General features: G+C 21.6%; 2 protein-coding genes across 2 annotated transcripts; one reads left to right on the forward strand and one right to left on the reverse strand. All coding sequences in view use genetic code 6, as the record gives it.

The window, feature by feature from the left end:
- Positions 1-1,241: 1,241 nt before the first annotated feature.
- TTHERM_00263290 (SF-assemblin/beta giardin family protein) lies at positions 1,242-14,814 on the forward strand (the record flags this gene model as incomplete). Its single annotated transcript, XM_001009078.2, has 13 exons — positions 1,242-1,702; positions 1,970-2,825; positions 2,912-3,012; positions 3,092-4,403; positions 4,509-5,234; positions 5,274-6,866; positions 7,886-7,912; positions 7,941-8,194; positions 8,456-10,540; positions 11,849-12,601; positions 13,775-13,990; positions 14,088-14,359; positions 14,459-14,814. The coding sequence occupies 13 exons, from the start codon at positions 1,242-1,244 to the stop codon at positions 14,812-14,814; spliced, it is 9,012 nt and encodes a 3,003-aa protein (XP_001009078.2).
- Positions 14,815-16,087: 1,273 nt separating this feature from the next.
- On the reverse strand, positions 16,088-17,113 carry TTHERM_00263310 (transmembrane protein, putative; the record flags this gene model as incomplete). The annotated part of the gene is made up of 1 exon (XM_001009080.4): positions 16,088-17,113. The coding sequence occupies exon 1, from the start codon at positions 16,976-16,978 to the stop codon at positions 16,088-16,090; it is 891 nt and encodes a 296-aa protein (XP_001009080.3). The 5' UTR covers positions 16,979-17,113.
- Positions 17,114-17,809: the final 696 nt, after the last annotated feature.

The raw sequence follows: 17,809 nt of genomic DNA on the forward strand, positions 1-17,809 counted from the left end.
AACAACCTGATGCCAATGGTTATTGAACATTTTTGAATGGCTAAATTTTCTAAAATAATCTAATTATTTATTTATTTAAATTAAAATACTTTTTTGTTTAATTAAAGCATTTTATTTATTTTAAGACATTTGAATTTTAAAGTATATATTAACTTTTTTTACAAAAAAAAAAAATTAGTGTTATTATTTAGAAATATTCATCAATTTTAATCAAAATAACTAAAAATTTTGTATTTTATCATACATTGGTATTATCTTTAATTTTTTTTTTTTGAGATTGATATTACTTACCCTGATTTTGATAAGCTTTAATAAACTAGTAAAAATTAAAGAAATAAAAATCACAAGTTTTGCTTTTATTCAAATTATAATGGAAAAATAAATTTGTTTGTAATGGAATTCGTTTTAACAAACTACAGCAATTTAACTAAATTAATCATATTTTTTTTAACTTAGGTACTTAATTTATTTAAATTACACTAATTACCTATTAATTGAGGAGAAATCGCTTAAATATTAAAGATGTTACTGATAGGATAAAGATAACAATAATAAAAATAAATTATCATACAAATTAAAGGATATACTTTTGGAAATGTTAAATAAATTTCTCAAATTAGAAAGATAACTTTCAATTATTTAGTTATCTCAAAGAAAAATCTTATTGCCAACTTCCCAAATATAAAGTTTCTAATTTTGACTATATTTAATCGTATTTTAAAGTTTTTTTATGGAAAATTATAGTAATAGATAGCTAAATTTCAGATTCATTAACATATTTTTGGCTTAAAACAATAAATATTAATTCATTTTTAAAGTTTTTACTAGCTGATAATTTAATTAAATACAACAAAAATTGTTTATTAAATATACAGTTTAGTGTTTTAATGGAGTATATTAAAATCATTTGATAAGTATTAAATTACAGAACAACTTTACTAAAGCAAATTGAATTAGTAATTTATTAAACTTATTTAAATATAATCAAAAGATTAAATCATTTTTCTGGTCTCTTACTAAAGTATAAATTATTATTTATTTATTTTTCAATAGTAAAATATTGAAAATAATATGAAATGAATATAATTTAAAATGACTTTTTAACAAAAGAAAAACCAAGTCCACCTTTTGAGTGTATTTTATTTGATCTAAGCAAAATTATGATGAACGAACACTTTTGATTAAAAATTATTATCTATATTTTTATATTTTGATATTAAAATTGAATAATTTAAGAGTAAATGAATAAAAGTCAAGCTAAATATGTAGATGCTGAAAACAATAAGCCTTCTAACAAAAAATATGGACTTATAAAAAGAAATTAATCCTAATTAATATTAGTCTTTTTAGGGTTATTACCTTCTTTCATATTAATAATATCTACTTTCATTAGTCTGTGGTATTTGCAGCAATAGAGTATGTTAATAATATAGCAATTTTCTGATTAACTATACTAAGATTAAATAAATAGCTCTAAATAACATAACCGTGCAGTTATTTTTTAGATTAATTAGTAAGTTTAAAAGATTCCGTGGTAATTGAGTATAATAAATGAATTTGTAGGGTACTAATTGCTGGGTAAAGTAAAGAATAGCAAAAAATATGTACCTGCTTTACATAATGTTGATAGAACTTATTTAAACAAAGAAAATACTACAGTCATAAAAATGTTTAAGAAAAACCCAATTCTTACTAGCGTTTGGTAAATATTATTTAAAATTATTTTCTTAAATGAAATTATCAAAAATTCTGTTTTCAACTATATGATAGAGTTTGTTTTAAATTCCAATTTCTTTTACCTCTCTTCATAAATAATAAAAATTCTACTTTGTAACAAAGTTAGGAGGGAAAATTTAAAGTCCAATTACTAAAATAGGAAAACTCTACTTTGCTAGTTTTAAATTATTTATTTAATAAAATTATTCATTATTTTAACCATATGGTAAAAAAATTCTATAATTAATAATAGGCATTAGGTTAACAAAGCATATTTATAATAGCTGAATTAAATTGAGCTTTCATAATTATAGTTGCTAACAAAGGTTGACTTTTTATAAAAATCTATTAAATATGATAATTTGCATGAAGTTACAAGATGGATGAAGATAGATAATACAATTATTAACCTTGCTTAAAATGGAAATGGTATTGTTTACATGCTAGGCACAAATAAAACATATTCTACTTACTAACCACCATCTGATTGCCCTTATAAAGGTACTTATAATTTTGATCCTAGATGCAGATATTTCTATTAGCCAACTGTAGGAAACATATCTACTGTTGTCTTTCCTCCTACTATGAACCTCGGAGCAACTGGTCTTTATTATGCAAGTTAATTTTGCTAGAGGAGAGTTAACTTAGGTTCATAAAACTAAAATGATATTTTCTCAATTCTTTGTATAACATTAAATCTACAAGTCTTACCTACTTACTTGTAAAACTTTGGTAATAATTCTAAATATTAGATGCTAGTTGATCCCTAAAGCTTGACAGTAGTTTATAATTCATAAACGTAACTTTAATAATAAGTTACTGTGAATCAAACTGAAACAGGCTACCTTTAAGATTAATCTCAAGCAAATATATTTATACAAAATTTAATTTAAAACTCAAACTATGTCATATTAAATACTAGTTCTTATCAACAATAGTATTCGTTAGATAACAGCTAACAGACATTTGAATATAACAGAAACGGTACTGATTGCCTTGTAATACTAAATGTAATATCAATGGTAGATAAAGTACCAAAAATTGAAAGAAATAGACTTAATAACCCAGCTCCTAAGTTTTAATTAAAGAATGTTTACTTATTTCTAGATGTACTGACAAAAGAAAATTTACAAATTTATGCCACAAATCTATAAAATACTATTTATTTTTATAATTAAATTTTTGCTTACACTAGTTATGGATTAATTTGTATAATTTTAATAATACAATTTTACTACTCGATTATTTTGGGGAAATACATATTAAATCCTATAATCCATCTGACATAAATACTGAGTAAGATAAGAATATAAAATTTAAATCAAACAACAAATTTTGAATTAAAATAAAAAATAACTGAAAAATTATAAACTAGTTATGTAAACAGCAGCTAAATTGTTTTTAATCAAATGTAAACCGATTAAGTTAATCAAATTCTCATAGATGAGTAAATTGATGCTGATTTTGAAGGTTTGTGTCATTCTAGAGATACACAAGATCTTTTGAATAGCTTTCAAGATATGTTTAAGGTACTCAGGTTTACAACTTAAAATTTTTACAAAGAAGATGCCAGCTTGTAGCTTTTGAATCTAATAAAATAAATTCAACACTTCTAACGATTTGGTAATCATAGAGCACTAGGAGTTTGTTATAATAATATGGGAGTGATTCACTATAATTGTGGTAGATTTCAGGAAGCTTCAGAAAATTTTCAGCAAGCTATTATTTATGCAAGTTATGAATTAAATGCCTACTCTCATCATCACCAAGGAGAAACAGTTGAGTTTAGCCAAAGCCTTAAACGATTGACAGCTCATTTAAGAAGTTCGATATAAAATAATTTAAGTCTAGAATTTACTGAAGATGTAAGCAACCTTAATATTTCTATCTGTCAAGAAAAATAAAAATAGAAAAATTAGTATAATCAATTACAAAGTTATCAAGTAGAGCTATACTGGAGTTTATTTAATAGAAAAACAAATTTAATCAAAGCAATGTCTATGTTTATTATAAATAGTAACAATAAACTATGGGATATAATCGAAGATTATGCATATGAAAATATAATAATCAGCTAAATATATTTACCTCCTTCAAATAAAAGGGAAATGATTAATTATTACATTTTATCTAATATGTTGCAAAAATAAAATTCGGATAATGAAGCTATTTAAGTATTAAATAGACTAAACTATTTTTATGTAAAAATATAAGAAAGCAAATATGGAAAATAATCTCAAGAAAATTAAAAATAAATTGATGTAAACACTGCCTAAAGTATTAACAGTTAACAAAAAAGAGAGTTGTATTCAGATATATTCATAAACTAAAGCAAAAATATTTAAATCAGTAATATTAATTAACCCAGCAATAATATGAGCTACAATAATGATACAAACAACTCTTTTATCTTATATTCTCCAATCAAAAAAACGAAATCAATGAGCAAAAAAATAAATATTCAAGAAAAAATAAAAGATAAAGTTTAAAATTTATTTAACCCGCAAAACAACAATTTTCTTAATAAATTATAAATAAATTTTCAAAAAATTAACAAAAATCTTAGTTAAGAAAATGAACCAGATTAAAATAATTAGAAAGTAAATTAATCGAAGTTAAAAAATTCTATTTATGCTTCTAAAAAAAACAAAGGAATCTACAACAATTAAAAGAAATCTATAATAAATGTAAAAGATTCAAATAATAAATTTTTATTAGAAAATGATTTTTGTAGCCATAATATTTCAATAGCAAATAGTAAAACAAATTTATATCCATTTTTATTTTTTTAGGAGGGAAAAGAGAAAAATTAAGATAAAATCACCAATCAGATCTTTTAATAACCTCAAAATAAATTTCTAGCTGATTCATAAAGTTAAAATGAATTCCATAATATTCTTTAGAAATAAAGATTTTCAATCTTAAAAAATATTTTATCACAACAAGAAGTTTCAAAATCATCAAATTAAAAATCAAAAAAATATACAAAGTTTATCCTAAAAAAGAAGGATAGAGCTTATAAAGCTACTGTGTTGGAAAATAATAAATTTATTTTCTACCCAGTGAGAAAACATAAAGATAATGATAAAGTAATAAAATATGAATATAGTTCAGATATTTACTTTCAATATTGCTCAATTGAGCATGCCTCATATTTAATTAAATAATAAAATTTTTATAATGCAGCCGTAATGCTAACTAGTTCTTTCGAGATGTGTTAATATTATTTACCTCATTTAAGAAAAATACAAATGGATATGCTTTTCAATATATTCTAATAATAAAACATAAAGAGCAAAGATTTTGAAATAGCAAATAAAAGATATTCTTAAATGACATCATCTAATTTCAATATTTATCTTATTTCAGCATGCTAAATGTAAAGTGTCAAATTCAAATTATATGCACTTTGTAATGATTTAGTAAATGAAATTCTTTTTAAAGATAATGATAGCTTTGGATTGATTTAATACAGCTTCGAAGAACAAATATTCATGTAGTTAATTGCCTCAACTTAGGTAAAACTTATATAACAAGCTCCATTATTTTTTGAGTAGATTTTACTTTAATTGCTGCCAAAAAAATAAGCAAATCATACATAAAAATTTAAAAACGATAAAATTTAGCTTTAAGAAAAAAATAATCTTGTTTTTCCTTAATCTACAAGTAATTTACCATCATTAAACTAAATTAATGTTCTTTAAGATATCAATTTATAATCGTTTTAAAATTCAAATTTGAATTTAAAAACTGGTTCTATCTTTAGATCAGATAATTACCATTCTAATAAAAAGGCATAAAATTAAAAATCTGACTTAGAATCATTTAATGCCAATGACCTTATCAGCTCATGTTATCCGAATTAGAAGCTGAATTTTGCTAAAAATGAATTTTTAGAATAAATAGAATTAGGCTAGGATACCTCATAAACATCTTTAGAATCTAACATAATACCTAATTAAATTTAATTTTATCAAACTAAAAAAAATATTAAATAACATAATATTACAAAATTGTTAACTTAAAAATATTTCTAAACGATTAGTAATTTGAACTCAACTTTAAAAATAAAGAGTAATTCTCAGAAATAATTCCAATAACCTTAAAGTATAAATAATTCAAATATACCATTCAAAGAAGATAATTTGCAATAAATATACACTTTTATGGATGATGAATTTAAAGAAGATTCTGTTGATATTAAGAATTTACTGAAAAAAAATGGCTAAAATACTTAAAATAATTCAAATAATTCTAGTTGCTACAACATTTAACTTTAAAAATCAGACTCTGAAAACACTTAAAATTTGGTGAATTTAGAGATATAAGAATAAAAAATTACAAGTTTCGATTAACTAAAAAATTAACAAGCTATTTAATGTTAATTTAGCACTTCTCCTAAATCCTCCTATTATAAAAATAGATAATAATCAGTTGATTAGGATCAAAAAAAGGTAAGTATGCATTAATAAAAAAGCTTTTTACCAAACTAAATCTAGATTTTCAATACTTCAAATTAGAATTAGCAACCTCCTTCGGATAACGCATTTGAAATAGATTTATTTATGCTTAAAAGTAGTCCTACCTCTAAATAAATTAGTCCATTAAATTAATTTTAACACTTACATGATGATTAAAATAAATCATATTAACCAAAATCATACTAAAATTAATTTGTTGACTAAAAAGTAAGCTAAGATAGAAAATAACATGAAACGAAAATATAATAATTTAAATCCAGTGAATATGTATTTCATTTAGGAATACATGCATGCTTAAAATAGTTTATATTAAATTCTGATGAAAAACTAAGTATTCATCTAACTTAAAATAACCATAAACAACTCTAAAGCAATAAAAAATATGAACCTTAATAAAATTAATAAACTTACTTGATTTATATTACAGACTAATATTTTTAAATCACTAAATCAAATCTAATGCAAGAATTAACTCATCTGCTAATTAGCATAGGTACTGAATTGTTAATTTTAGTTCTTAATGATACTTTATAGTTTGATGAGAGCAGTGATTTAGAGAATGTATCTATAGATGGCAAATAAATTATAAGCTTTTTCAACTCAGAATAAAAAATGCTATAATATATTTATAATAGCAGAGAACATCTAAAGAACTACTTGATGCCAATGGTTATTGAGCATTTTTGAATGATTAAATATTCTCAAAGAACCTAAGTTTTTATTATAAATTACTGTATTTTTGTGTTTAATTAACCAATTTATTTTTTTAAAGACATTTTAATTTAATATTCAATTACTTTAAACAGGATTTTAATTAAGAAAATAATATTTTATTTCTAATCTAGATAAATTACACTATCTATCTTTAACTTTGATAAAATTTTGCTTAAATAAATAAAGAATTATTGAAAAACTAAAAATAACAATAATTAAAAAAAAATAAAAATATAAATTCATTTATTTTAATATCTAAGTAAATTTTGCCAAAATAGAAAGATAAATAATTAATAAATATTTAGTTAAATTAAAGAAAGCTATTATTGTATACTTACAAAATAAAATTTTTTAAATTTGATAATATTTAATCATACTTGAATCGTATTTTAGAATTTTTTTCTGTGAATTAAAGTCCTTAACTAATTTTCAGTTTCTGGTTAACACATCAATATTATTAATATAAATAAATTAATTCTTTTTAAAGCTATTACTAGCTGATAATTTAATTAAATATGACAAAAGCTATTTATAAAATAATCCTTTTAATTGAGTAATATTAAAATTAATTATTTTATTTATTTAAGTTGTTTTGAGATAATCAAAAATGAAATAATTTTTTCAAGAAAAATATATATTAATATTACTTATTTATTTAGTAATTATAAAAAATACTTATAATTTAAAATTAGAATCCTATTAAAGAATAATCTTGACCGCCTTTGAGTATGTATGAGTGAAAAATTTTCATGAATATATAAAAAATTAATTCGTTAATCAATTATTAAATTTTGATATTAAAATTAAATAATTTAAGAGTAAATGAATTAAGACCAAATATAACATATAATTGATTAAAATAATAAGGCTCCTAATAGATAATATGGATTTTTAAAAAGAAATTATACTCAGTTGATATTAGTTTTTTTAGGATTATTACCTTCTTTCATTTTAATAATATCTACTTTCATTAGTCTATGGTATTTGCAGAAATAGAGTATGCTAATAATATATCAATTTTCTGATTAGCTATACTAAGATTAAATAAATAACTCCAAATAAAATAACAGAGCAGTCCTTTTTTAAATCAATTAATAAATTTAAAAGATTCCATGGTAGTTGAATTTAATAAATGAATTTGTGGGTTACTAATTACTAGGTTAAATCAAAAATAGCAATAAATATATACCTGCTTTAAATAATGTTGATAGAACTTATTTAAACTAAGAGAATACTTCAGTCATAAACATGTTTAAAAAAAACCCAATTCTTACTAGCGCTTGGTAAATATTGTTGAAAAAATTCTTATAAATTAATCTATTTGAAAGCATTTGGTTTATTCTTACATCTTTTCATAAATTATAAAAATTCTACATTGAAAAAAATACAAAGACAAGAGAAGAGAATATAAAGTCTAATATTTAAAAAGGAAAATTCTACTTTGTTATTTTCTTATTAATTGTTTAATTAATTACTAATTTTTTTCAATATTTATTGCACTATATTTAACTATATGATAAAAAACTTTATTTAATTAATAATAGGCATTAGATTAACAAAACGTATTTATATTAGTTAAATTAAATTGAACTTTCTTAATTTTAGTTACTAACAAAGGTTGATTTTTTCTAAAAATCTTTCGAATATGATAACTTAAATGAAGTTACAAGATGGATTAAGATAGATAATATATTTAATAACCTTGCTTATGATGGACTTTCTTATATGCTAGGTACAAATAAAACATATTCTAATTATTAGCCACCAGATGATTGCCCTTATAAAGGTACTTATAATTTTGATTCAAGATGCAGATATTATTATCAGCCAACTGTAGGAAACATATCTACTGTTCTATATCCTCCTAATATTAATGTTGGTCCAGGTGGTGCTTATTATGGAAGTACCTTTTGCTAGAGGAGAATTAACTTGGGTTCATAAAAATAAAATGACATTTTCTCAGTTCTTTGTATAACGATTAACCTGGGAATTATACCTACATACTTTTAAAATTTTGGCAATAGTTCCCTATATTAGATGCTAGTTGATCCATAAAGCTTGAAAGTACTTTATAATTCATAAGCATAACTTTAATAATAAGTTACTGTGATGCAGACTGAAACAAACTACCTTTAAGATTAATCTCAAGCAAATATATTTATAAAAAATTTAACTTAGAACTCAAACTATGTCATATTAAATACTAGCTCTTATCAACTAACGTATTTGTTTGATAATAGCCAACAAACATTTGAATATAACAGAAATGGTACTGATTGTCTTGTTATACTAAATGTAATCTCAATTGTTGATAAAGTACCAAAAGTAGAAATAAATAGATCTAGTAATCCAGCTCCTAAATTTTAATTGAAGAAGGTTTTCCTGTTTTTAGATGTACTTACAAAAGAAAATTTACAAATTTATGCAACAAATCTATAAAATACTATTTATTTTTATAATAAAATTTTTGCTTACACAAGTTACGGATTAATTTGTATAATTTTAATAATATAAATTTACTACACAATTATTTTGGGGAAATTAATATTAAATCCTATAATTCATCTGACATACATACTGAGAAAGATAAGAATACAAAATTTAAATTCAGCTACAAATTTTGGTTAAAAAGAAAAAATAACTGAAAAATTACAAAAAAATTATGTAAACAGCAGCTAAATTGTTTTCAACGACATCAGAACAGATTAGGCCAATTAAATCCTCATAGATGAGTAATTTGATGCAAATTTTGAAGGTTTATGTCATTCTAGAGATACACAAGATCTTTTGAATAGCTTTCAAGACATGTTTAAGGTACTAAGGTTTACTACTTAAAATTTTTACAAAGAAGATTCCAGTTTACAGCTTTTGAATCTAATATCATAAATTCAGCATTTCTAGCGATTTGGTAATCATAGGGCATTAGGAGTTTGTTATAACAATATGGGAGTAATTCACTATAATTGTGGTAGATTTCAGGAAGCTTCAGAAAATTTTCAGTAAGCTGTTATTTATGCAAATTACGAATTAAATAGCTACTCTCATGATCACCAAGGAGAAACAGTTAAGTTTACTCAAAATCTTAAAAGACTGGTATCTGATTTAAGAAGTTCTATATAAAATAATACAACTCTAGAATATACTGAAGATAATGTAAGAAACCTTAACATTTCTATCTATCAAAAAAAATAAAGAGAAAAAAATTAGGATAATTAATAGAAGAGTCATCAATTAGAGCTATACTGGAGTTTATTTAATAGAAAAACAAATTTAATCAAAGCTATGTATATGTTTATTTAAAATAGTAACAATAAACTATGGGATATAATTGAAGATTATGCATATGAAAATATAATAATCAGCTAAGTATATTTACCTCCTTCAAATAAAAGGGAAATTATTAGTTACTACACTTTATCTAATGTGTTACAAAAATAAAATATGGATAATGAAGCTATTAAAGTATTAAATAGACTTAGTTATTTTTATGCAAAAATATAAGAAAGCAAATATGAAAAATATTCTCAAGAAAATTAAAAATAAACTGATATAATCTATACCTAAAGTTTTAACAGTTAGTAAAGAAGAGAGTTTTATCCAAATGATTTTAGAAATTAAAGCAAAAATATGTAAATCAGAAACATTAATTAGTCCAACAATTTAATGAGCTAAAATAATGAAACAAATAACTCTTTTATCTTACATTCTCCAATTTAAAATACCAAATCAAGAATAAAAAAAATAAGTATTTAAAATAAAATAAAAGATAAAATTTAAAATTTATTTACTTCACAAAAAAGTAATTTTCTAAATAAATTTTAAATAAATTTTTAAAAAATTAACAAAAATCTTAGTTAAGAAAAAGAACCAGACTAATATAATTAGAAGCTAAGTTAATTAAAGTTAAGAAATTCATTTTTTTCTTTTAAAAAAAGCAAAGAAATCTATCACAATGAAAAGAAACCTCTTACAAATATAAAAGATTCAAATAATAAATTTTAATTAGGGTATAATTTTTGTAGTAAAAATATTTCAGCACCAAAAAGTAAAACAAATTTAAATCTATTTTTCTGTTTACAGGAGGAAAAAGAAAATAATTATGATAAAATTACCTATCAAATCTCTTAATAACCTCAAAATAATTAGTTAAAGGATTCATAAAGTTAAGAGAAATTCGATAATATTTTATCACAGCAAGAAGCTTCTTAATCACCAAATTAAAAATCAAACAAATAAAATATCATAAAAAATTAGGAAAAAATTAAAGCTAATACATTCGAAAATAATAAATTTATTTTCTATCCAGTGAGAAAGCATAAAAATAACTATAAAGTTATAAAATATGAATATAGTTCAGATATCTTCTTTTAATATTGCTCAATTGAGCATGCTTCATATTTAATTAAATAATAAAATTTTTATAATGCAGCTTTAATGCTAACTAGTTCTTTCGAGATGTGTTAATATTATTTACCTCATTTAAGAAAAATACAAATGGATATGCTTTTCAATATAATCTAAAAATAAAATATAAATAGCATAGATTTTAAAATAGCGAATAAAAAATATTCTTAAATGTCATCATCTAATTTCAATATTTACCTTATGTCAGCGTGCTAAAAGTAATTCAACCAATTAAAATTATATGCAATCTGTAATGATTTAGTAAATGAAATTCTCTTTAAAGAAAATGATAATTTTGGATTGATTTAATACAGCTTCGAAGAATAAATATTCATGCAATTAATTGCCTCAACTTAGGTAAAACTTATATAGAAAGCTCCATTATTTTTTGAATAAATTTTACTTTCTTTGCTGCCAAAAAAGTAAGCATGTTGTGCATAAAAATTAATAAAGGATAAAATTTAGCTTTAACAAAAAAATACTCTTGTTTATCCTTAATCTATTAGTAATTTATTATTATCAAACTATTTTAGTATTTTTTAAGATATAAAGTAGCAATCCTCTTAAAATTCAAATATAAAACTAAAAAATGGTTCAATCTCTTAATCAAAAAATTATCACTCTAATTAAATTGTATAAAATTAAAAACCTGACTAACAATTACTTAATGTTAGAGAACCTATTAGTTTATATATGAATCAGAAGCTGAATTCTGCTAGGGATGAATTTTTAGAATAAATAGAATTAAGCTAAGATTTATCATAATAATCTTTAGAATCTTACACTTTTCCTAATGATATTTAATTGGACAAAACTAAAGAAAATATTAAATAATATAATCTTATAAAAATCTAAAATTAAAAATATTTCTAAACAATTGGTAATTTAAAGACAGCTTAAATAGCAAAGAGTGACTCTAAAAAATAATCCTCATAATTTTAAAGTATTAATTCAAATATATCATTCATAGAAGATAATATGCAACAAATTTATCCTTCTATGGAAAATGAATTTAAAGAAGATTCTATCCTCATAAATAATTAATCTAATAAAAATGGTTAAAATACTTAAAATAATTTAAGAAACTTTTTTTAGAATATCCTTTAATCAGATACTGAAAATACTTAAAACTTAATAAATTTAGAGAACGAAGAATAATAAATAACAAGCTTAGATTATCTAAAAAACAAAAAAAATTCTTAAAGTTAATATGGCACTTCTTTTAAATCCTCCCATTATAAAAATATATATGAATCAAATGATTTGGCTCAAAAAAAATTAAATATGTAAAGTTAAATAAGTTTTTTACCAAAATAAATTTAGCTATTGAATACTTCAATTCAGAATTAGCAACCTCTTTCTGTTAACACATTTCAAATAGATTTATCTAGGTTTAAAAGCAGTCTTTCATCTAAATAAAACAATTTATTCAATTAATTTGAATACCTATAAGATGATTAAAACAAATCGCCTTAGCTAAAATCTTAAGAATTTTAACTTATTGACTAGAAAACAAGCTAAGATAGAAAAAAACATGAAATAAAAAAATAATAACGTAAATCCAGTGAATATATATTTCATTTAGGACTACATACATGTTTAAAATAGTTTATATTAAATTCTGATGAAAAATTAAATATTCATCTAACTTAAAATCGCCATAAACGCTAAAGCAATAGAAAATATTAACCGTAATAAAATTAATAAACTTACTTGATTTATATTACAGATTAATATTTCTAAATCACTAAATAAAATCTAATGAAGGAATTGATTCAGCTTCTAATTAGCATAAGTTCTGAATTGTTAATTTTAGTTCTTAATGATACTTTATCGTTTGATGAGAGCAGTGATTTAGAGAATGTATCAATTGATGGTAAATAAATAATTAGTTTTTTCAACACAGAAGAAAAAATGCTTTAATATATCTATAATAGCAGAGAACATCTAAAAAACTACTTAATGCCAATGGTTATTGAGCATTTTTGAATGATTAAGTTCTCTCAAAAATCATAAGTATTTATTATAAATTACTGTATTTTTGTGATTAATTAGCCTATTTATTTTAATATATTTTAATTTATAATTATTAATTATAAAAATTGACATATTGTGTAAATTAATTTTAAACATAGTTTATATTGAAAGGATTGAGGTATTCTTATATTTTATAAATTATGAGTTCAAATAATTATTAATTGAGTTAAATTTATAAAGAAAGTAAAATGTTTTATTTTAGTTTTCAATTTTAATATTTCATATTTAAGCTGATTCTACCTTTTTCTGAAAATTATTTAATAAATTTATAAATTACAAAAACACATTTTTAATTAATATAAAACAGTTGAAAAGAATAGTCATTAAGAATTATCTGATTTCATAAAATTTGTTAAAAAATATAAAAAATAATTAAAATTGATTGTGAATTTTTTAAAGAAAAACATAACTTTAAATATAAGATATTATTAGCCATAATTTATCGATAGTATTATAATAAATATGCAAACTACAAGCGTTTTAACTAAAAAGAATTTTGCTCCTTTGAAGAATGAAAATGAAAAGCTAAATTTATTTGCAAATTAAGTAGATTAAATGAGAGATGACTTCGAAGATATGAAGCGCTCTAGAGAAGAAGCTAAGAAGTAATTAGAAGCAAAATTTTAAGATGTCCATAGGTAAAATAATTATATTGTCATTAATAATCTTAATATAAATGATAAAATTAAATCAAATATTATGAGTTAATTTAATTTTGCCTTATAAAAACAAAAGAAAGATATAAAATACTAAAGAGTTTATTGCAGCCGAAGGAAAGAGAATTAATGACACTCTTTTGGCTTTTTAATCAAAATTTGAAACTGAAATGAAGAATATAAAAACATATTTCCAAAAGTAACACGACGAATATACTGTTTAAGTTTAGCAGAGATTTGAAAAAGTAGAAGATGAAACAAAAAGATTAGATAAAAAAATAGATGATGAACGTGAAGAACGTTTAAGATAGTCAGATGAAAATCTAAGAGAAATAAGAAAGCAATTAGAGAGTAAATTTTTATTTTAAAATAATTAAACATGATTAATAAGTTTTTAGAGCAAGCCTTAAAATGATCACATAATTAACATATATTTAATGTATTAAATAGCTTTGTTTTCATTATTTGATACTGAAAAAAGAGAAAGAATAGAAAGAGAAAAAGAAATTTTATAAAAGCTCGATGATGAAGCTTTTGCACTTAAAGAAATGCTTGATAAGGAAAAAACTGAAAGAATATTAAAAATTAAGGAATTAAGAAATCACACTGATTTTGAATTAAAGGCTTAATAAAAATTCAATGAAGACTTTCATGCTAAAACTATTGACGAATTTCATCATGTTGTTAACAACATACAAGTAGAAATTGACAATCGTTTCAATCATTAAGATTAAATCATAGATAATCTATCCAAATTAGTTAAAACACTTCAAGACACCCTTAAAGTAATTGGAAAAGATGTTTGATCAAATAATCATTTTAAAATATTTATTATTATTTCTCACTAAAAACCTCTTATTATTCTAATCTATATATCCTCTTTTATTTGAATATTTGACTTTTATGGTATTATATTATAATCTAATCTCCTAATATTTTTAATTTAATTTCATTTTAATTTCATAATTTTATGAATGATATAAAAAAAAGAGAAGAATATTCATCTAATTTGTTAATAATTAGACATGTTTTATTTATGACTAATCTATATTTTATTAAATATTAAATAAATTAAAAAAAGATAAAAACTTACAAAATATTTTATGATTTTTGACAATTTAGATAGATTTTATTCATAAAATAATTTAAAAAATTTAAATTTAATAAAATAGTAATTCTTAATTTGACATATTTTTTATTCCAGTTAATATCTTTATTGATTATATGAAAATTGATGTTATTGAAGTTAATGAAATTTATTTTTAAATTATTTTCATCCTTATTAAAAAATTTATAAGATGTTAAGTGTTAAAAACTATGAAATAAATTTTTTGTACTAAAATGTAATGTTTTATTTATGTAGAAATTTTATTTTATTTTTAAGTTAAAAAATTATGAAAAATATGTTAAATGCCTAAGCGCTACATTATTTTATAGGACTAATTAGTTTAACTTTTTATAATTAATTGATTAAATCATATTGCCTTATAAAATACTAGGGAGCCATAAAATATTCGAAGCGATTTCAAATTTTATTAAATCATATTTTTCTAGTATATTATTTAATATTAATATTCCTAATATTATTAATAATAAAAATGGTAGCTTCTTAAAAGATATTTTCTAAATGAAAGACAATATCTGAAAAGATAAAAAAATTCTTAGAAAAATATAAAGAAATGAAATAATTTGAAGTAGTTTTTGGTATTATTGCTTTGAGGTAGTTTATTTTGAAAAATTAAGTATTATTGAAATTAAAAATGGATGCTTAGGTTTTTTAATTCTTTTGAATAAAATATATTGAAAATAAATGAGTTAAGATTTAAAAAAAATAATAATAGCAATAAATAAAGGGAGATATGATTTTGGTGTTAAAACTTTCAGAAATTTCGAAAAGATATACAAAAAATTTATAAATATCACTTTATGCAAGATCTAAATAATTCAATAATTTTTGTTATCTTCTCAGTACCAAATTCTTTAACTGTATGTATTAGAATTGTAGAAAATTAATATATGCAAATTCTTAAACTTTTGAGCAGAAACTCAAAAAATGCAAGCTTATTTTTGCTTTTGAGCTCATTAGAAAAATCCTTCCATATTAGAACCCATGCTTCCCATAGCGTTAAACATGGCTTGTTCAACTTATTAGATGAGGATGATAATATCAGTGTTTTCAAGTACACTAGGTTATGCCATGATTTGCATTTAGTCTTCTTCTTCAACTTAGTACTCCTTGTAAATGTAATCGTTAATAAGAGTACCCAAGATGACAGGGATCAATTAAACAGTTTCGTTTTATTAGGAGAGCTTTTTGACAATTGATTTAAGAAGTTCAGGTTGTTGTTAAAGAAGGTTGAGTTAGAAAGTTATGATATTTTTAAGGTCATCAATTCCTAAATTTTTGGTAGGTTTAATCTTTTCCTTGATTTTTTGACGGATAGCAGCCTAAAACATGTAAATTTCTTAATAGTGACCCTTTTCCATGAAGGAGATGACAGACTCTTCAAAATCATCATAAGAGATTTCCAATATCTCCAAAATAGCAGTTTAAGCTTTCTTAATAGTGTTTTCAACATCTTCGTTGTATTATAAAACTAATTTTTCGTATTCGTTGATATCAGTATCCATCTTTTCTCTTCTTTCAAATCTATTTTTTAAGGTGAGGTCAACATATTCTTAATCAGCAAGTTCGAGAGAATATTCCATAACTTGGGAGATAGTATTCATGTCGTAATTCTTAGTATCTCCAAGAGTTTTTACTGTAATCTTCTTTGCGATTTATCTTGCCTTTTATAAATATTATGATTCATTAGTAGATCCTGCTTCATCGTCTTATCTTTAGGTTGTTTATTCAACTTTTTCTCCCTTTTAAGTTAAGTAATAGATGAGACCTACAGCAGCGGCAGCAGCAGCGGTCAAACCAACTAATTTCTTATTTTTCTCAAGTAATTAAACTATTTTTTCCATTTTAATAACTAAATTTGTTTATTAATTAATTAATTTATATACTTATTTCTTGATATTTTTTATCTTTTAATTTATTATATATATATTTTAATTTGAGGTATTTGCTTTTTATTTCTTATTTTCCTTAAGTATCTCTTTTTAAAATCATATCAATTACTTTGTTATTTCTTAATAAAAATCTTTCTCTCCTCCCATCACCTCTCCACCATATTGATTGAAATTTCTATTTAGTTCAATACTAACTCCTCTACAACTTGATGACATTTATTTCATACTCTTTTTATTTTTTGTTTAAAAAGCATAAGAAAATAAATAGCTCATCTACTCAATTTTCAAATCAATCATAAGTTATTTGTAATTTTGAAAATACTTCAATTTAAAAATCAACTTTATAATATCCTTTAGTAATCTTTACATATTTATCAATAATTTAAAAAATTTAAATTTATTAATATAAAACTTCAAATTTAAATTTATCAACTAAGCTTATTTTACTTAAACTTTGTTTTAAAACAAAATGTGTATATTTTTTTAATTGATTTATTTGAAAATTATAGAAATTGATGTAAATATTTAATCTTTTTCAACTATAAATCTCTTGAATATTATAAATGATCAACCTCTAAAAGATAAAGCTTAATTTAATTTATATTAAAAAAATTTAATATTTAATTTTAATTTATTTTCCATTTTTTAAATTTATTTTATTACCAATTAAAAATTCCTCAAATTAACTAATTGTAAAAATTTAAATTTAAAAAATTTTATTTTAATAAATTATTCGTTTAATAATAGGGATGGGATGATATGAAGATGTTATTAAATTAATTT

The sequence above is a fragment of the Tetrahymena thermophila genome (assembly GCF_000189635.1).
Source record: "Tetrahymena thermophila SB210 genomic scaffold scf_8254788, whole genome shotgun sequence".
Classification (NCBI taxonomy): Eukaryota; Ciliophora; class Oligohymenophorea; order Hymenostomatida; family Tetrahymenidae; genus Tetrahymena; species Tetrahymena thermophila.